This window comes from Rattus rattus, chromosome 7 (genome assembly GCF_011064425.1).
Source record: "Rattus rattus isolate New Zealand chromosome 7, Rrattus_CSIRO_v1, whole genome shotgun sequence".
Lineage (NCBI taxonomy): Eukaryota > Metazoa > Chordata > Mammalia > Rodentia > Muridae > Rattus > Rattus rattus.
The window spans coordinates 83,915,690-83,937,146 of NC_046160.1; the positions used below are offsets into that span (position 1 = coordinate 83,915,690).

General features: G+C 45.7%; 1 protein-coding gene across 10 annotated transcripts in view; it reads right to left on the minus strand.

Moving 5' to 3' along the window:
* Window positions 1–8,487: 8,487 nt before the first annotated feature.
* Trim9 (tripartite motif containing 9) overlaps window positions 8,488–21,457 on the minus strand; it is a 99,458-nt gene continuing 86,488 nt past the window's right edge. For 4 of the 10 annotated variants that reach the window (XM_032907885.1, XM_032907886.1, XM_032907884.1 and 1 more), the window contains 6 exons: window positions 19,127–19,315; window positions 16,488–16,529; window positions 16,063–16,086; window positions 14,996–15,299; window positions 12,349–12,511; window positions 10,153–10,422 (listed from right to left, as the gene is read on the minus strand). In XM_032907885.1, the coding sequence (XP_032763776.1) occupies window positions 10,360–10,422; window positions 12,349–12,511; window positions 14,996–15,299; window positions 16,063–16,086; window positions 16,488–16,529; window positions 19,127–19,315 (785 nt within the window). In that variant the 3' untranslated portion in view covers window positions 10,153–10,359. Of the gene's footprint in view, window positions 10,423–12,348; window positions 12,512–14,995; window positions 15,300–16,062; window positions 16,087–16,365; window positions 16,530–19,126; window positions 19,316–21,457 lie in introns of those variants that run through there. The other 6 variants (XM_032907889.1, XM_032907888.1, XM_032907890.1 and 3 more) reach the window with 5 other exon arrangements.

Here is a 21,457-nt window from a genome sequence, read left to right on the forward strand (position 1 = left end):
ACTGCTTTGATGAACATATATCCTCGGCTCTCTTTATTTAAACTTTGGTCTCTGACCAAACCAGACCCTGACACCAGACTTGAGGGGTCCACTGGATCTCTTTGTTCCTCTTCCCAATGTGGGAAGAATGTTGGATGAATCTCTTTTATTCCACTTTTAATTAGGCTCCTTTAATTGGCTTATTGAGGACTGGTGGTCAGACACAACTTGGGGCACATATTGACACACCCCCCTCCAAGACTGATAGCATTAATTCATTGCTCTAATCTCTTAAGCGTGGATATAATGTGACCACTGATCTCAACCGTCTACCACTGGGCTATCCCTACCATGCACAGACTGCAACCTAGGACTGTGAACTTGATACACCCTTGCCCCTTAGGTTGCTTTTTATCACAACAGAAGAGAAACCAAGACAAGTTCTGTCTAGTGTGGATTATTAGCAAAGCTGACGTGAATACTTTTGTACACAATTTTTTAAATTTCACGCATGCATTTATTTCTTTTGGAACTTTAGTTGCTACATCTGATATATTTGAGTGAGTTTTTTTCCTTTTTTTCTTTTTTGTCTTTTGTGCGGGAAATACAGTTTAGTGTTATGATTTGGACGTAGTTTGAATGTGTCTCTCAAAGGTTCGTGTGCTAGGAAGCTGGGTCCTACAGGTGGTAAAGTAGGGAAACCTTGGTTCTCTGAGAACCCAGGTTAATTCCTGGAAGTGTTACTTTTTTTGTTTAAAAAGGCAAGGCTGTGGGTCCCCAGCTCCGAAAAAAAGAACCAAAAAAAAAAAAAAAAAAGGCAAGGCTGCCCTCTGAACCCCTCTTACTTCCATGACAGCTTTCACCTTTCTACAGTAGTGGACAGTGATGGACAGTAGTGGACAGTGGTGGACAGTAGTGGACAGTGGTGGACAGCAATGGACAGTAGTGGAAAAAGTAGTGGACAGTAGTGGACAGTGGTGGACAGGGATGGACAGTAGTGGACAGTGGTGGACAACAGTAGTGGACAGTGGTGAAAAGTGGTGGACAACAGCAGTGGACAGTGGTGGACAGTGGTGGACAACAGTAGTGGACAGTAGTGGACAGTGGTGGACAACAGTTAGTGGACAGTGATGGATAACAGTGGAGGACAGCCATAGTGAACAGTAGTGGACAGTAGTGGACAGTGGGTGGACAAGCATAGTGGACAGTAGTGGATAGTGGATGTACAATAGTAGTGGACAGTGATGGACAGTGGTGGACAGTAGTGGACAGTGAATTAAAATAGTGGACAGTGGTGGACAACCATAGTGGACAGTAGCGGACAACAGTAGTGGACATAGTGGACAACCACAGTGGACAGTGGTGGACAACAGTTGTGGACAGTGATGGACAACAGTGGAGGACAACCATAGTGAACAGTAGTGGACAGTGGATGGACAGTAGTGGATGGAACAACAGTAATGGACAGTGGATGGACAGCAGTGGACAGTGGTGAACAACAGTAGTGGACAGTAGTGGACAGCAGTGGACAGTGGTGGATAACAGTAATGGATAGTAGTGGACAGTGGTGAACAGTGGTGGATAACAGTGGTGGACAGTAGTGGACAACCATAGTGGACAGTGGATGGACAATAGTAGTGGACAGTGATGGACAGTAGTGGACAAAATTAGTGGACAGCAGTGGACAGTAGTGGACAAAAGTAGTGGACAGTGGTGGACAGTAGTGGATAGTTGTGGACAGTGATGGACAGTAGTGGACAGTGTTGGACAACAGTGGTGGACAATGGTGGTGGACAATGGTGGACAACAGTGGTGGAAATAGTGGTGAACAGTGGTGGACAACAGTGGTGGACAGTAGTGGACAGTGGTGGACAGCAGCAGTGCACAGTATTCGACAGTAGTAGACATCAGTGGACAACAGTAGTGGACAGTGGTGGACAACGGTGGTAGAAGTGATCAGTAGTGCACAGTAGTGGGCAGTGGTGGATTGTGGTGGACAGTGGTGGACAATAGTACTGGACAACAGTAGTGGACAGTTTTGGACAGTGGTGGACGGTGTTGGACAATATTAGTGGACAGTGGTAGAGAACAATGGTGGACAACATTGGTGGACAGTAGTCGACAGAGTGAGCAGTGGTGGACGGTGGTGAACAGTAGTCAACAGTGGTAGACAACAGTACTTGACAACAGTAGTGGACAGTGGTGGATAGCATTAGTTGATAGCTGTGGACGGTGGTGGACAGTGAAGGCTGAGAGAGCCTTCACAGAGGCCACACAGATGGAACTGGTTAATTTGGGGCGTTAAGCACCCTAACCTGAGAAAACTAGCTTTTTAACATTTTTAAGTAGCCAGGCATCTTGTTATAGAAACAGAAAACTCACTTAGACAGTTTGATTCGGATTGCAGTCTTTTGAAGAAAAGGAATTAAATAACAAAAGAAAAAAATGAAGATTGGCTAGGAGACTAGAGAGAAAAAGTTATTTAGAATAGCTTCCCAATAGGAAATTTTTTTATTTACCAGTGTTAAATCCTAGTCAGTCACCCTAAGTTAAGTGAGAATTTAAATATCAAGTTGCATAGAAAACTGGTAGGTTAGTTTAATACCTTTTCAGTGTATGACCACTTGTTCTAGGCATACAAGCCATGTCTTTTCTTTTTTATGCTGCATCATAATGGAGTGTGTGTGTGTGTGTGTGTGTGTGTGTGTGTGTGTGTGTGTGTGTGTGTGTGTGTATGCATGCGCATGCATGTGCTGATGTATGCTGCACGCATGGAGGGGTGTCTTCTATCCAACTTAGTTTTGAGACAGTGTCTCACGGAACCTGCTTGTCTCTGCCTCCTATCCCGCCACTGGGATTACAGGTGCACGCCACACAACTAGCTTTTTATTTGGTGCTGGAGATCCAAACCCATCCCTTCATGCTGGTGTAGCAAACCCTTTCTCATCAAACCATCTTCCCAGCTTCACAATGTGATGCTTTAGAAGCCCCGTTAAGTGGTAGTTAGGAAGTGAGTTTATGTCATCAGCCATCAATACAAATGACATAAGAAGAGTGGCAGACTGATGGAACAATACAGTCTCGTTCAGATATTTTTTGTAAATCAAGGTGATGATGCCAAGTGTATGCCGCTCACTCAGTCTTCACTGGGGAGCCTTCTGGCAGTTTGTGCTTCCTTTGGGTCCTGGTTTGACATCTTGATGCTTCTAGGTCAGGTCCTCAGTGCTTCGTCTGGCTGGCTGGGAGGTCATTCTCAAGACGCACTGAGCAGATACGTAGATGCTCTGAACCTCGGGGGAAGCGTCCTCTCCGCTGGGAAGACGGACAGCTAGCTTAACAGAAGTGTATGTGTCCAAGGTGAAAACTGCACTGTCCTTCTGCACTTTCTGTTTTGAGACAGGGTTTCTCCATGTAGCCCTGGCTGACCTGGAACTCACTCAGCAGGCCACGATAGCCTCCGACTCAGAGATCTGCCTACCTTGCCTCCAAGTGCTGGGATCAAAGGTGTGCACCACAACCGCCCAGCTGCATTTTCATTCTGGGTCTGAGTTGCAATCTTGATGTGGAGTTTGACTGAGGCATGGAGTTGGCTGTCCTTCTGAAGGGCAGAGGACTGATTTATTTTTGACAAAGATTTTTTTTTTTTACATCTTTCTGCTATGCCTAGATTAAGCTTGCATATTCTGCCAAACCAATCACGTCTGCCAAATGCTAATGTTGAAACCAGCCTCTTGGGAAGTCGTAATTAACCTTCGCCCACCCCTCGTCTTCAGCCCAGGCCAGCATCTTGCTTCACGCCAACAGCTGCGGAACTCAAAGACAACTCTCAGGAAAACGTGCTGAGAGTTCCTGAGAAGGACACCACAGTGACGAGAAGGCATCCACTGCTGCTGCGCCTCTGGTCACAAACTAATTAACCCCTCGATTTAAAGCACAGCCCAGAAGCAGGATGCATGTCACCGTATAGACTTCCCTTCCTTTCAGAGTCTGTAAGTGCTCAGCTGGATGGGTGGGGCGCACTCCAGCACTCTGGAGGCAGAGGCAGGCGGGCCTCAGAGCTTGAAGCCAGCCTGGTCTACAGAGTGAGTTCCAGGACAACCAAGGCTACACAGAGATATCCTGTCTTGGAAAAAAAAAAAGCTGAAGGGAGAAAACAAAATCAAAAACAAAAACAAAACTGTTAGGAACTGGTATGACACTACATTAGCAAATTTAGAATCTGTGGTTAAGTAAAGAAGAAAACAGAAGACTTGGTTTATGTATTTATTTATTTCAAAGATTTGTTTATTTATTTTATGTATGAGTACACTGTAGCTACCTTTAGACATACCAGAGGAGGGCATCAGGTCCCATTACAGGTGGTTGTGAGCCACCATGTGGTTGCTGGGAATGGAACTCAGGACCTTGGGAAGAGCAGTCAGTGCTCTTAACCACTGAGCCATCTCTCCAGCCCATGAAGAAAACAGAAGACTAGGGCTTATGGCAGGGATATCAAAAGAGGCTTAAAATGTAAACCAGAGAGCAAAATTGGAGCAAACTTCTAGAAAATCAAGAGGCCTATCAAATAAAATATTTGACAGAAGTTTAAGCTTCCTCGAGAAAGAGCATATAAATAAGTATTTGGATCCTCTCCTGCTTGTTACAGCTTTGTTTTGTTTTATCTTGTTTTTGAGACACGGTTTCTCTCTGTAGCACTGGCTGTCCTGGAGCTCTTAGTAGACCAGGCTGGCCTTGAATTCACAGAGATCCACCTGCCTCTGTCTCTAGAGGGCTAACGGGTGCACCTCCACCACCTGGGTAAGGTTTTCAATGTTTTATATTTGACACCTTAATATCTTGAATGTGATGTGATGAAGAATATAGTTTTACTTTCTAATTAGCCAAGTTCTAACTTTTAGAAAGGCCATTTGTTTAATTAGAGAGAGCATGGTTTCTTTAGAGGGAGCATACCATGGTGTCAGTGTTGGTGTCAGAGAACCAGCTGTGAGAGTTGGATCTCTCCCTCCAATGTGGGGTCCTGGGGATTGAACTCAGATCTTCAGGCTTGAGGGCAAGACCCTTACCTGCTGAGCCATCTCTCCTTCCTAGTTGACCAATTTCTGAATATTTTTTCACCTTTTAAAATAATATTTCCCCCTTTTGTGATTTTCTGTTCAAACTACATGAAAAATTCAATCAATTTCTAAAAAAGTAATGCTGTAGTTGTTCTCGGGAATTATACTCTTCTGATTACTGTGGTGAAAACTCTATCAGGTACATATTTTGTCAGAATACCATGGTAAGAATCTCTACTGACACTCAGTTGAGATGTCGCTTGAAGAGTTTTGAAGCATCTGATACCAAGACTTTAGTGAGCATCTATTCAGCCCAGATAAGGCATGAAAGAAACAATTCCAACCAAACTACCCCAGTGAGGCGGTGAGTTTATCGGGGTTACTTTTAGGAGCATGAATGACTCAAAGGCAGTTGCATCACCGAAACGCCTAGAATGAGTAACAGCTCAGGAAAGCTGCATGCCAAGAGCTCCAGGCAGAGAGAGCTGACAGAGGCTTGGAGAGGGTCTCAGCTCCCCACCAACTGATGGCTGATGTATATTCAAGTCTGGTCTCAGAGTCTTGGGACCAGCCTTGGGAATCTCGTTTTGCCATTCTTGGACTTGCAAGTTTTGTTTACTTCTTGAGTCTCAGGAACACCCTCCTCTTTCCAGGAGGTTGCTTCAGTTTGCTTCGAAACAGCCTGACACTCAAGTTTTGTAGCTAACATGATTTGATTAAACCCTCAGAACAATTATACGATCACCTCCAGTTTAGGGATATGGATGACGTGGGTGTCATCAGTTGCCTGGGCACACACGGTATGAACCAGAGCTGAGGCAGTTACTGCCGGCTGCTGATCACCACACTAGACTGACTCACTCTCGAGTCCTCTGAGGGTGCAGAGGGTAGAGGCTACTCAAGAATTCACTCTGATGTTTGGCATGCCTTTCTTTCCTCTTACTGCTCAAAGCACTTTCTTATGCTCCTCCTCCCCGTGCACCCCTTTGCTGTGCAGACAGGTCCGTCTGTCTCCTGCTTGTTATTCACAGCTTTGTCACCTGTGCTCTTAGTCGCTTATGACCAACCACAGTCTGAAAACATCATACAGAAGCTTCCAGAAACCACAATGCATAAGTTGAAAATTGTCTGGCCTGGGTACAGTTGTGTCTGCCTGTAAGCCCCATACTCTAGAAGCAGATACGGGAGGATCTTTGCAAGGTCAAGGCTAGCCTGGTCTTCAGAGTGAGTTGCAGGCCAGCTAGTGAAATATAGTAAAACTCTGTCTTAAAAACCAGAGACTGAGACGTATGTCCTCTGAATAGTGTGCTAACATCACAGGTCCTCCTCAACCATCCTTCCCACAGATCATCCCTTTGCTCAGGGCATCCCACATGGTATTGTCCCTGCTCGTTTGCCCATTACTCACCTTCTAGCTGTCTTCCATGGTCAGACACACTGTTTCAATGTACCACAGTCCTTCTGTTGAAGTAGGCTTTATTTAACACCATGTTGGCCCCGATATGCAAGAGTAACGATTTGGGAAATGCTAGAGAGAAGCCATATGGCTTCCTTTAGTTAAAAACATGAATGTTCTCTAGTGAATGAGGGAAGGAAAGTGCACATTGGGGCTGCTAAGACTGAACTAAACACATTTCCCCTTTCTGTCAAGCCGTCTGCCGTAACCCTGGGTTTAAATGATGCTGGGACAGAGCCCAAAGCTTTGTGCTTATGAGACAGACACACTTACTGACTGAAAGATATCCCTAGGCCCCAATAACTTTATTAATAACTAATATCTAGGTCCCAGAGTGTACAACCTCATGGCCTTTCAGAAACTAACATGCTTATTTGATCACTATCCAATTCCATGATATCTAATTCTATAAAAGAACTTTGATAGACCTTTGGTCCCCTCATCCTCACCTTGCCCAGAGAAGCATACCATATGTTTTGTCAGTGTTCCTTAGCACATCAGAGTGGCAAGGTCACAAATCAAAGGCCTGGAGTGTTGCTTTCCCATGTCCTCAGATTGTTCAGCCAAATGCAGCACCCAAGTCCCATGTTTATCCCCAGAAGTTAGTTCTTCAGAGACACACAAGACCTCGGTAGTCTTGGTTAGGGATGAGTCACTGCAGTCCCAGGCTTGACAGGAACAGCTGAAATGCATACTTGAGGAATATTTTCAGTTCTCTCTAGTGTCCATAAAGGTCGTAAGATGATGTGATCTGCAAACGATTGGTTTATTCCTATAGTTCCCTATGTTCTAACCAGAAATCTGGATACAATAATGGTCTCCCTTCTACATCTGTGAATTGAGAATGGTGACATTGGAGGCAGAGGAAAGGACACCATTTCCGGAGAATAGGGTGATTTCGAGCAAGTCACTGCCTCATTCCTGTGAGCAAGCACTGGGAACAGAAAGTCCATTAATGTTAGCCCCAAAGAAGAATAAAGAGTTGCTAATGGGTCTCATTAAGTAGTAAGGAGCTGAAAACCTGGCATGGATGAAGGGAAAGAAAAAAGGAAGCAGAAAAAGGTCCCCCACTAGGGGGCAGGGTAAAGATCAGACAGAAACTAAATGGATATAGGGCCACCTGGGCTGACTGGCATCTCATGTTACTCTGTGAAATTGTCACTCAGACCAGTGACTTTCATAATCTTTCCCCCTTTAGTGTGTGTGTGCGCGCGTGTGTATGTGTGTGCACACGTGTGTGTGTGCATGTGTGTTCACATGTGTATATGTGCATGTGTGTGCAGGTGCATGTCTACATGTGTACACACCTGTGTGGAGACCAGAGAACAACTTCAGGAATCATTTCGCAAGGTGCCATCCACCTGTATTTCTTTGTTCTTTTTTTTGAGATGGGGTCTTTGATTCACTTAGCACTTCAAGACTGGCTAAGCCAATGGCCAGCAGGCTCTTAGGGACCCTCCTGTGTCCACCTCCCCATGCAGGGATTACAGATGAGCCACCATGCCTGCCTATTTTTAGTTGGGTTCTGGGGACTGCACTCAGATGGGGCAGGTCCTTTACTGACAGAAGTCACTTCAGCTCCTGCTTTTCTTTTCATACAGAGCGATGACGATGGTTCACTGAACAGGGCTAATTACAATGAGAGGCGATCAGTGGTGTCATGGTTACATAGAAATAACTGTGTTGTTTAGCCATTTAAAGAAGTCACAGGGGCCAGGGACGCTATTCTATTCTGCAGCACAAGTTTGCAGACCTTTGAGAAGCAGGCTTATTGAAGTTAAATCTCAGTGTTCGGAGGGGCCTGCCAAAGTACTCCACAAGTGCTCACTTCATATCAAGTCAACCCAGTAGCAGATCCGAGCTCTCGTGGAAATGGACGGGGAACAGGCTCCTTCGAGATCTCTGGGGGCTTTACACTTGTGCCTCGTTATACTGCCCTGGTGAGGTGAATTGTGTCCCAGATGTGTACAAGCTTAGAAAGAACTTCTCTAGAGACAGTTTTTCCTCTCATAAAAATGCTTTATTGGCATACCGAGGATGACCTTTCTCTCCTAGTACAGCAGTTATATGCATCTATAGTTGTAGTTCAGTGTAAACTATTTGATATAAGTCACTAGAACTCTAACCAGGGGGATGGATTTAATCAAGGGAGTAACTAGCGGCCCAGCCATGGAGTCTCATCGGAACAATCAAAGATCAAACGAGTATAGTCCCACGAGAGTGTTCTGTAGTCACAGGAACCCGAGACAGACATAGACAGGATAGCACCCATTCAGTAAATTAGGTTCTAACTAGAAAAACACAAAGACAGAGATGATCTAGAGGGAGCACATGGGCAGAGGATGAGCTATTTACATAGATTACTCTTTGCCAAAGCACTGTGGCTGTCCCGTCCCACCTCTGTCGGTTACTGTTCTACTGGTGGGTTTCTTGGCTCAGTGGAAAGTATTTACACAACTAATCAGAAGTCCCCGCCCCCAGGTCCTGCATTCTCTAAAGCTTCATGTCAAACGGAAGCATCTGAAGGGTATCTACTCCGTTAAGAGTCGTAAGCGTGGTTAGGCTTCTGTCAATGCCAGGAATGACGTCCACACTTACGCTGTTCCAAACCCGATTTGAGCTTCTTTAGAAAGTCAGGCTGTGACAGCGGTGAGCAGATGGAGTCTCATTTGTAACAGGCACAGAGAGTATACATGGAGATGTCATGTTTATCCTGAGGATGTAAATGTTGTGGTTTGCAACTCGGGAGGCCCAGGGTTGTGGCTGGGTCCTGTGCCCTCTGGTCGTGTTGTTTTTTAACATTCTGGTTTTTAAGGCTTGTTCTGAGCACAGCACTAATGAGTAACAATGCTGACATCATTTCTGCTAAGGAAGGGCTCTGCGGTGAGTGGCAGCAGAGACCCTAGTTACGGTAGTGCGGTGGGAAAAGCACTGGGTTGGTACATGTCTGTGTGATGGCCGGAGTGTGTGGGTTCAGCGTCAGTCTGAGGGTTTGTCAGTGACACCTCCTTTGACTCCTCTCCTTTCTGGTACTTAGAACAACTTGAAGTTATCTGTTGCTTTGTTACATAGAATATAAATTCCAGGAAGGCAGACTGCTCATGAACACAGCATTCTAGTGTCTTGAACAGTGCCTGGTCCGTAGTAGTTCTTAATGAAAAACTTGTATTAGTCAAATGAATCAAACCATTGGGCCACCTGGTCTTCCCGGTACCCAGAGCCTGTCTGGAAGGTCCTTACCCTGCCATGAGCCAGTGTAGACGATGTATTTGTGCTTCAGGGTGTAGTAAGACTTCTGGATGCCAAATGCACTTCTGCCCACCTACCAAGAAGTAGCCACGAAGAGCTAACATTGCTTGACAAGAACCAGGGCAAGAACATTCTAGGAGTCAAATGGCAAACTCTAAATTCGGCTTCTTTCCTACCTGCTCTCCTAGAACACCTTTGCTTGTCCAAACGCTTAAGAAAAAAAGTTTCCAGGAGAATGTCTTTTGACAGTGCCAGGTAGTGTACGTAAGTCACCAAAACCCAATCAGAAAAGAATCAAAATGAATTCAACCTACATTAAAACGAAAACAAACAAACAAACAACAAAAACCCACTAAATTAAAGAAAAACAGCACATGGAAGTGGGAACAAACGGGAGCGTGGGCTGCGGAGCTCCTCTGCGCGGGTAGAGTTTCTGGGTGAGGAAGGGAGCCTGGGTTCAGCGATGCGGAGGAGAGGCTGATGGGAAAGGGTGGAGCTCTAAGGGTGGAGATGGCTGAGGACCAGCTGTTCTCATTCTTCTACCGGCTCTGTGTCCTCTGCTGAAGCTGCAGGCTCCGGGCTGTCCTTCTCAGGGACAGCCAGTGCCTCCACAGCTCACCCTTAGGCTATGGAAGCTCTGCTGGAGTAGAAGTCGGGGACCGGAAGCCCAGTGTGAAGCGTGACCTGGGGAATGAGACTATAAGCTACGCAGGGCACCCCTTTTACCCTTGTCCCTCAGTGTGGTTTGCGTGCCCTCAGTTCAGTAAGAGCCGGTTCACTTCTCTTGAACATTTATCCTAAAAGACATTATCTTCTAGCAGGATCCTAGCTGCGATAAAAGCCTGGCCGCCATGGTGGACTTCCAAACCCAGGAGTCTCCACATTTTTTTTAAAGGTTTTGGGGACTGAGTTCTTATGGCTGGAGGCAGGGAACTCATTTGCAGGTAGTGAAGCCTTTTGCCTACACACAGTGATCACTGTTAAGTCTAGGGGACAGAGGCCAGATTAGCTTGTCCACGAGTTTCAATGTACTCAATTCTCTCTATGATTGCATGAAAGACTTTATAGAGGGAAGAAATATGGGCACTCACACTATTTTGACGGTTTCTAGTCAACCTCAGACTATGGTGGAGAGTTATGAGGAAACACTAGGAGCATTTCATAAACATGGCATTTCTCCCTTCTCATCTGTACCACCACCCATCAAGAGTCTTTGTCTAAAGGCACTAGAATATCCTTAAAATTCATGAAGCACGATCAGTATGATAGTCTTTGGAAGGGAGATGGCTGAAGAGGTGGAAAACTTTGAACAAGGCTTTTCTTAGACTGCCTTCTACAGGTATTTAAGGATTTCTGTCTTCTGATGTGCATGCTGGCCTCTGGAGAATTAAATTCCAGCCATCAGACAATCCCACCTACGTGCAGGAAGCTGGAAAGCAGATGTCTCGGATTGTATGCAGTTTTCCTACATCTACTCATAGACAGTAATCAATTTAGGAGAGTTTTAAAGACAGTGGCTGGGGCTGGAGAAGATGGCTCAGTGGTTAAGAGCACCAACCTGCTCTTCCAGAGGTCCTGAGTTCAATTCCCAGCAACCACATGGTGGCTCACAACCATCCCTCTTCTGGTGTGTCTGAAGACAGCTACAGTGTATTCATATAAATTAAAGACCGTGGCTGTAGCTAGGGCACGAACTCTCTACAGTGTTTTGATTCTCAAGTCCCATTCTAAGGTTAGTGAGGTTGATATGGAGTAATAAGAGGCCCAGCTCAGGAGGGCAGTGAAGCCCTGGATTCTAACAGTGGTTGGCAGGGCGTCACCTGCAGTCCTTGCATATTCTGAAGGCCCCTCTGTCTGCTCCCTGCCCTCGCCCACTAGCCTCTTTACCACTCTCTGCCCACCCAAAGCCCCTCGTGCCTTAGAAAAGTCTAAGTCTGGGCTGTGCCTTCTGTTTGGAAATCTACACAGCCTGCTACCTTCCCTCCTGCAGGACTCAGATAAACAGCAGAAGACCGGCTGACTGACCACCCTGCTGTGGACCCCTTTACCATACTCGGACCCTCTAACGTCCCTTATAAATAACACCCCGTGGACATAGATTATCGTCTGTGGCTAGCATACAACTTCAGGAAGGTAAGATTTGTATCTGCTTTTCTCTCCCACCGATAGATAGCAAATGTTTACAGTGGAACCTGGTGGGTTAAAGGATCCCTGCACCTGTCTGAGTCAGGGAAGGACCTGTTCTGAATCTATGGGCTGCAGCTATCTAATTCACAGGCAGGGCTGCTGCTTCCCAGCCCGCAGCACAGTGCAGAGTGAAGGACGAGAAGCAGCTGCCGAGAAGTGTCTAACGTTTGCTCTTCTCCGGCATTCCTGGTGCCCGCCTGTCCGGTAGGCGTTATCTCAGTAGCCCTTAGAGACGAAACCAACAGTAAATAGGGCAGAGGTGGCTTCTGCCTCCCATGGGTGGCAGCCACGTGGGAAGGAGTCTGTAGTGTGTCTCACTCTGGGCCTTGCATCAGCTTCCCTCTTATTGCTGGGGGTTGGGGGAGGGGCAGACTTTGAAGCAGCAGCCTGAGCGAGCCCTCAGTCCTGGGGACAGGCGCTTACCTGTACATTCCTGTTCAGGCTGACGGCGGGAAAGAACAGGCCCTCCACATTCTCAAAGGCTATGGGGCCTTGCTGTTCATTGTTGACGAAAAACGTTAATGTCTTTCTGTTTAAGTCGAGGAGGACCCCGATAGTGGCCCCTTTTGTGATCCCTCCTTCAGTTCTGTGGGAAAAGGAAAGAAGTGGAGTCTCATCTGCTTGCTTTCATCCTGCATCGCCCGCTTGCGGCTCCGTGAACCATGCTGCGTTTCCCCTTGGCTTTCTGGCACTGGGGGTTGCCTTTAGTGTGTGGTAGGCCAGTGCTCTGTCACTGGGTTTTACCCCAGACCTTTTTCTTTTTTACTTTTTATTTTGAGACAGGGTCTTACCAAATTGTCCAGGCTGGCCTCGAACTTCCATGATAGCCCAGGCAAGCTTTAAACTTGCAGTCTTCCTGCCTCCCAAGAAGATGGGACTATAGGCCTGTCCCACTAGGCCCAGTGTAACCTCCTTACACCCCCACTCCACTTTTGTCAGCTTCTTAAAAACACATTTTTGCTCTAAGTAACCCTTTTCATATGAAAAACTTAAAGCCTTAGATATACTATGTGGTATTTACATTCTGGGTGTCTGTGCTTCCCACAATAAAATATGATTTAGATGCTTTGCTCTCCCAAATTCCCACCCTCCCCCCCTGCAGAGACAGCCACCCCTCATGACAGTCCCTTGTTTACTGTGCCTTGCTGAGAGAGAATTGTTCTCAATGACTTTCTGCTACTGAGCTGCAGTGGCAGACGATACCAAAGACTGGGCCCAAACAGCCTTTAAGCTTCCATGATGCACAAGCTATGCTGTGCACTTAGCATGTACAGTATGACTTCAGCAGCACTTCATACAAAATGATTTAGCTGGAAAGTCACAATAAAGCAGCACTTAGGTCAAGCCCAGAGCATATGATGAGGTACTGGACTCTGAGCCTTCTGCTTCCCCTGAGGCAGTGAAGCTCGCTCTGGAACGACGCTAATCTTTCAGCACATTGACTTTGAATGAAGACATTAGGTTCTCTCTGTAAAACGACAGCACTGGACGAGATGCTTCCCTGAGACATAATTATACTGCAGGGAATTTGCGATTTCCAGAAACCCAAGTACAAACATCATCTTACAAAGAACCGTGTCTTCTGATGCAAGTGATGACTGCACAGAGACAGCCAGCCTGGCCTGTCTCCTCTCCTTAGTGTGAGGTCTAGCAAAACAGAATTCCATCTCAGCAGAGCACAGACATTTAGAAACACCACTCCTTTCTCCTGCATGCAGAAGACAGACTGGACACCGCCACGGACGGGCTTAAGGACTACATCTTGCTATTTACAAGTTTGTCAGCGACAGCACAAGCCACATTCAGTTCGCATGCAAGGAGATGTGTTCGGCTTCTGAAATGTGCTGTTCTGCATCGTGTGGTGGTGGTGCTGCTGCTTATCCCACCACTCTGGAGTCAAAGGCTAAACACACGTGTACGGGTGATAGAATCAGGGATGTTTGGGTCATGGTATCAGGGACCGAGTAACGGAGTCTCCCCTGGTGTGGATCGCTGAAGGTAATTGCTCTCTGTAGCCACTTGGATTCGATACCAAGATAAATTGCTTTGCGTGCTCACTTCAAGGGATAGCCACTAAGACAGACTGAATGGAACAGGACAGAGAATGTCCGAGGACCGGGAAGCTCTGGAGTCTACTGGTTAGCAAAGCATCAGTGGTGATCTGACAGGAGAGGCTGAGAGAGTGAGGCCATTATCCCGCCCTTGCTGGGCCTGCTTTCCCTCTCATTTCACTGAACATAACTAATCTTTTCCCAGAGACACCAAAGAGAAATGTATCCTGAGGGTGATTAAGACAGACCAGTGTCATCAAAAGACACCTTTGGCTCCGGAAATGATGAGTGAACTCCACTGAAAAGACCACAAATCGAAAGGGAGATTATAGGGTATATTGAATTAAAATTGTCTATATCTCGTTGATAGGGGGCATTGCTTAAGGAGATACTATTCTCCCTTCAGCAGACTGGGTGCTCTAATTCTCACACTAACAAGCGAATCCTTCTCATTTAGAGCTCTCCGGACTGGCATCTCTAACACCAAGTTTAGTTAACGGCTTCTATTCTGAGAAGCGGTATTGCTGATAATGATAGGAACAAGAATGGCTTCCATCTCCAGGCACTTCCAACGGGAGACATTTTTGCAAATCTCATCTCATGTAGTCTTCAGACCTCTCCTGCATGGAAACATATTATTATATGAATTTGGAGAATTGACAAACCAGAATTCAGGAAAAAAAAATTGAAGTACCTTGGCCCCAAACACTTTTGTGGTTAAGTCCTAGGTCTGGGTTTTCCAATCTTGGGTGGTTTGTCTATAAAAGACAGGCCCAGGGATGTCTTTTGTGACCTGGGTAGAATTTAACAATGAAGGGTCAAGCGGGAGGAGAACAACTCTATCTTTATGCATCGTGGAAAACAGTAGAATGGACTGAGCTAAGAGACTACACGACCTCCTACTCAGTAGAGATCATCTGCTGTTTCCTAATGCTGTCTCTATAATAGGCTATCGACTAGGCTCTTCCTCTTCAACCCAAGCCACCATGAAGAAGGCTTGGCGTGGGGCTGCAGGGTACCTGTTGGTGTGCGAGTTGTTGTGCATGAACCAGCTCCGGTTATTGTCCACATACATTGCCCAAGCCTTGTCGTCCTTTCCTAACATCATATCCTTCATCACATCGATGCGAGCCACGCCAAATGCTGGATCAGGGTGGTTGTCATAGCGATCTATGGTCAGCTCCCAGTAGTGGACGCCCTTGGAGAAGCCAGTTTTCCCCAGCACCACCCGGTCATCGTAGCTACTGCATGTCACTGTCAGGTTGTCATTGGAGAAGATGATGTCAGAGTGTGCCGAGCCGGGGTCAAACGCAAACCACGCCACTGGGGACGACAGACGGGGAGTGAGTTATTAGTAATGCCTTGGCACTGCAGAATGCCTCCGGGCACTGTGGCACACGCTCTCATGCTGCCATGCAGGAAGGAAGGATCTGGGGCCAGAGTCACCGTAAGTAAGCAGATGGGGGGCACGTCCTGGGAGTTGATACTCTGCACCAGGGACAGACAGAGGACACACGACCGATCCAGCAGAGGTTTCCTGGCTCAGACTGCACTTCCAAACCAGCTGATCCGGGACTGAAGTGCCATCAAGTCCCTTCACCCGGTGACTGGCAGGATAGTGCACCAGAGACATAAAGGGTGAGGGGTGTGCTAGGACGTCTGTGGAACCCTGGGGTGGGGAGGCTAGATCTACAGTCCTAGATCGAGGAGGGACAGAACACTGAGTGAAATCAGGAAATACCCTTAGGCAGAAGTGTTGGAAACTCCGTCAGCTCTCGTACCTGCTCGCAAGCCTTGAGGCTACAAAGCAACGTAAACTAGTTTTCATGTGCAGCAGTGACCCGGATGTAGGGCGGGTTGCTTCTCTTATAATTTATGGAAAAGTGTTACTCCTAAAGCTGGCACGTAATATACACTGCAGAAGCAGATTGGACACTGGGTGCTGTCCCCCAACTTCTGCATATTTCCTACAGTGGATAGTCCTTTGTTCTCTGAGGGGTGAGAGTGCAGATGGACTACTGAGCCCGCAGCCACTCCACATGCACTTCAGCTCTGCTTTTTGTAAGAGAATAATGGTGTTCCATACCTGCCAACAGCTTTTTAATGTCAACTGTTGTCATTCCGGTGAAAGGCATGGGGGAGAGAAATAGGAAGCACAGTTGACATTGATAAGAAAGCTTGTTTCTCTTGCTAGACAATACCTGCAAGGACTCCATTGAGAACATTGCATACACAACACCAGCAGGCCCGCCTTGGGCCTCTACTGACATGTACCACTCAGAAAGAGTGATTTGCACTGATGCAGAAGGAAAGGGGGTGGGTTGAGGCATAACGTTAAAAAAAAAAAAAAAAGACGGGCATTTTTCTAAGAAATTGAAAACGGTTATAATGGAGTTAGAATGACGTTTGGAGAATTTTATTGACATGACAAAAGCCACCATTTATTTTGCAAAGGAAATTGAACATCACGGTCACACAGGCAGAAGGTAACAATACAGTAGGTATACTTGCCTAATTGAGAGTAAGATGCAGATTGTGTCTCAAAATTGCAGCCTATAAAAAGATACTAAACATCAAGGCTATGAAGTGACAACTGGGTCAATAAATATTATTTGCATTTGTTTAGAAAGCACCAACCGAATATAATCTCCAAAGGCCTGATTCATGAAAAAAGAAAAAAACAAAACAAAAACCAAAGCCCTTTTAAATGCTCATTTTCTTTTCTGGATATAAATTGCTTTTGCATTCTTTCCGAACACAAAGGTCGTCCTTTCACATATTGACAGAGCTTTGTCCTGTGGACTGTAAATGCTGTGGCTTACGTTTTATTTTCTTCCTGACTCAACTCTGTGCAGTAACACTTGCAAGCTAAGGAGGTCAACTCTTCTAAAGATGAGGACAAACTTGCCCAATAGAAGTGGAAGAAATCACCAGGGAGGGACAGGCCTGCTCTGTGCCAACAGTTTACTGACGTGCCCTTGGTTTGTTGGAATGAGCCTAAGGCAAATGGTCCACAGAGGAAGAAGAGTGGAACCTAGGAAAAGACACCTCACAGCCAACAGTGGCATGGCCTGAGTGTTAGAAAAAGGAAGGTATTTACTTTCCTTCTTAACTTGCTTGGCTACATCACCTCTTCTCACCTGAGGGATAGGGAGGAAGGCTAGTGTAGGGGTAGAATACGGGCTTGGAGCTCAGGAGTCAACTTGGGGAGACTTTTTCTACTTTCCTTCTCCCAGTAAAGCTGGCCACCCTTCTGATGAGACGCCGGATCAAGGCAGAGGAGAATGATTCAGACTCAGAGTGTCCTCAGGTGCATGGCCTACCATTTCTAAGTCATGCTAGGACTGCTCCAGGAAATGTGAGTCTTTGGGGGAAAAGAATCATGTTGTTTTGTTTTGTTTCCAAATTTAATATTGTTTTTACAAGTTCATTTCTAAAACCATAGAAAGGACAAGGTGCTGACTTGGTAGGGTTTTATGAGTTAAGGAGGTAACTTGCCCTTGGAGAGGGCCGAGTTAACAGACTTAACCGTTAGCACCACCTTCTTGCTTAGCTTTTTTTTTTTTTTTTTTCTTTTTTTTTTTTGGGGCTGGGACCGAACCCAGGACCTCTTACCACTGAGCCAAATCCCCAACCCCTTGCTTAGCTTTTTTTATCCTGGGATGCATCCACTTTCTTCCAGCTCATGGTTGATTTTATGTTTAATTTCTGCCAAGTGTCTTTTTGCTTCCTCCGTATGAATAATAGGGGCACAGTAAGTATGGAATGTAAAAAATTTTAAAACCAAATTCCATATTCAGGTTTGGAAGTAAATTTGTGGAATCTGAATAGGGCTTTCAAGATTTTTTTTTTAAATGAATCATGCCTTTTGGAGTCTTTAAAAAAAAAAACCAAAACAAACATTCTGAACTCTTTTCCAATTAATTTAAACACAACATCGTACATTTAAGATTCAATGATACAGCTAGAACCAGGCTATTCAATACACCTGCCAACACCCAGACCCCACATTCCATTTCATTTTATTCTCGAGACGATATACATTACAAAGACTGTAACAGCATTTCCATACATTAGAGACAAGCAGAGGGCTCCATAACAAAGCAAGTGGAGAAGCCAGGAGTGCACAGAGAAACGAGAAGAAACGGAAAACACAAGGAAAAAAAAATGTCACTTTTTAAGGGAGCTTGAAGTCCCTGCATCCTTTTTGCACTGACATGCTGTGGCCTTCTTCATTCCGGGATGGGGGATGAGCCAAAGGAATAAAATAAAACCCAAAAGAAACGCTTGGAAACGTGAGATGTGCATCGCGTGTGCCCATGATTACAATATAGCCCTGAAGAGATCCACAGGCCTGCATTTAAGGAACTCGAAGATTCTGTTTGCTAGACAAGGCTTACTGCAAAGTAACATGCGTCTAGCTTCCCAGGACTCAACCATGAGCCCTGTTACGTCTTGGCTGTGAGCAACCGCATATTTTTCCTGGGGCCTCATATTTTGCCTATAGTATCGTTGGCTCTAGGTATCACGACTGAATGGTTTCTAATTTGGCTACCAGTGGTCCCCGCCCTTTGCTGGGAAAGTGATCTGCTGTAAGCCTGCAGTTCTGTCAGTACACGCACCGCGGGCTTTTGCTTTTCCTGCTCTGTGGGATGAATTCTGCTTTTGCTTTTAGTTTTGTATTTTTATTGGTAAAGATCTCTTGAGTCTATGTTTAATCAGACCACTCCAGGCTGGATGCACTGATCCAGTGTCCCAGACACAGCTGGTCTCCTGGATACAGAAGGTTATAAACCTCCACACTACTGCCATAGCCTCTACTTAGCCGGTCCCTGTGCCGTGCTACGCTGCTGCATGTGATGAAGAGCCAGGTTTCCATGGTGGTACCAGCGGAGGCCAAAAGAACAGCTTCCTACCTCCCATCCCAACACCATCACATGGACCACAGCTCTGGGATGGGTTGTTCCACCATACAAACAAGAACACCAGGCAGGAAGCTCCCTCAGCCAGATGCTCTTCACACTGGAAGCCACAGACACAGATGTGGGTCACCCCGTCACCACGCACACGAATGGTAAGAACAACACAGGCGTTTCAGAGATGCCTCCAAGACACAGAGATGAAGAGAAAGATCTGACAGCTCAGCTCACCCGGTGCATTGAGAGACTGTAAAGAAGAATGCAAGCTCAGCTGGTGGGGTGAGGACCGGAAGTCAAAGTAGGATCTCCCGGGGAAGCTGGGTTGTAGATTAAGGGTGGAGGAGAAAGGACTCATTCTACGGAGCGGCAATCTTTCCGAAGGCACTGGAAAAGGGAGGGTCTGTTCTTCTGAATCTGTGTCTAAATGTAAGATCAATGCAAACCAGAGATCAGAAATCTGCTGGCTGCCCGTGCCAGGTTCCCAAAGACTAAGCAAGCGTTCACACAAAGCTTCATCAGCCCTGAGGCGCCACCCACAGGTATTAGCAAAGCAGTAAGTCTGAGGCTGCGAATTCCCAGGGGCCACACCCCAGACCAGACAACCATTCCAGCACCACTGGCGATCATTTTATATTTTACTGTAACTTTTAGTAATAGAAAAGCATGAAGGAGTTTTCTTTTGTTAAGTGAAATACGTTGAGTGAGACTTACAGGTATCTTTTACGCATCGATGAGAAAAATCAACATTTCCTTTTACTTCAGCTATTCCGCAAACTACTGTGCATTTAACATTGGTTTCTTAAGGGGTTTCTAACTTGGAGATGATAACTTTTAGAAACCACTGGATAGTTTTCTTTTTCTCTACTAGTGCCTTCCCCCATTTCTAGATGGACACGCAGCTTGGGAATAAGACCTCTCTGTTTCTGAAGTAGTCTCATGTTCCATGAACACTACTTAACTCACCCGAGTTCTCCAGTAATGAACAGAATGTGGGCGGAGGGAAGGGTGCACAGGTGTGAAGTGTCTGCCGTGCCGGTCATCAATGTACTAAGGTGAGGACTTGGTCACAGCTGGAGCCCAGCTCAGTTTAATAGTGAAAATTCAAGAAGCACAGATGTCAGTTCAGGGTCTGGACTCCCAAGGAAACATTTTGTTACGAAAAGGTAATTTTGTTTTAGTGACCAGAGGATGTTATTGGGGTTTGTTTTGTCTTGTTAGCCCTTGTCTTTGTATATAACCCTTTCTGATTAAAATGCTACACTGTGTAGATTCAAGCAAATGTGTGTGTGTGTGCACGTGCATGCTGTGTGCTTGTGTGTCTCTGTGTGTGTGTGTATGTACGTATGTATCTAGAGACCTTATAAGAAGGGATACCACACGTTTTAATACAGCAAGGAAGCAATCTCATTTTCATTTCTGAACTTCCAGTATTAATGTTAGCTTTCCCAGCTTTAGTCTTATCCCTGAGGGAAGATTTGATTTTTTTTTTAATAAACCAAATATCAGAGAAAAGAGTATGAGGCTAAAGTTTTATATCCCCAATAATAAGAATATATTGACTCCTATTTAAAATGTGTATAGTTTGGGTGATTTGGCATGTATGACCATTTCTTTGCTCAGATATAATAAATTAAAAATTATCATAATTCAGATCTATTTACGCACACGCGCACATGTGTGTGTGTGTGAGAGAGAGAGAGAGAGAGAGAGAGAGAGAGAGAGAGAGAGAGAGAGGGAGATGTGTATGTGTCTAGGGACTGAACTCAGACCATTATAGTTGGTGGGAGAGGCCTGTATCTGCTGAACTGTCTCATTGGCCCCCACATTATTTGCTTAAAGGGAAACTAACCTCTTAGCTTACTGAAAAGACTTGAAAAATAACTACAGAGCCAACTCTTTTTAGTTTGAGAAGACATTTGCCACTCTATTTATGTCAGAAAACTATTTTTAATTCAGAAGAATTTGCTTTAAAAGGGATCTTTCACCAGATGGGACAATTAATCCATTAACTGCAGATACGTAGTGCCTTAAAAATTAAGGAAAGATGATATTTGGAATATATTGAACCTCCAAACAATGATCTGCCCACCCTTACAGAGATGTGCTCTAGACCCACAGTCTGAGGATCAGATCCAAACCTATCATGAGGCTCACACCCCCTTTTTATTTTTAGGTGAGGCTGAGTATATTCCTGGGACTAATAACTAGGCAATGAGATGTGCTTTTTTTCCCCTATTTTTATGTGGATTAATTGGTTGCCTATCCATATTTTCTTTACTCTTAAACTTGCCCTCCACCCAGAGAGAGAGGTCAGCAACCCTTCCATCTCTGTTTGACCTGTGACCTTTCATGCCCACCAGATGGGATCTGACCCCACTTTCCCCCAAGTAAAATGAAGCAAAACAAAGCACACGAAATCAAACCTACCTTGCTATGAGAACTTTCCAAACACATTAGAGGAGGGAGAAAAGATAATTTCCACCCAATTCCAGTCAGACTAACAGGCGATCCTCCCTCCAGGGCTCTCCCATGGGCACTTGTGTTTGGTCAGTTGTCTACAGG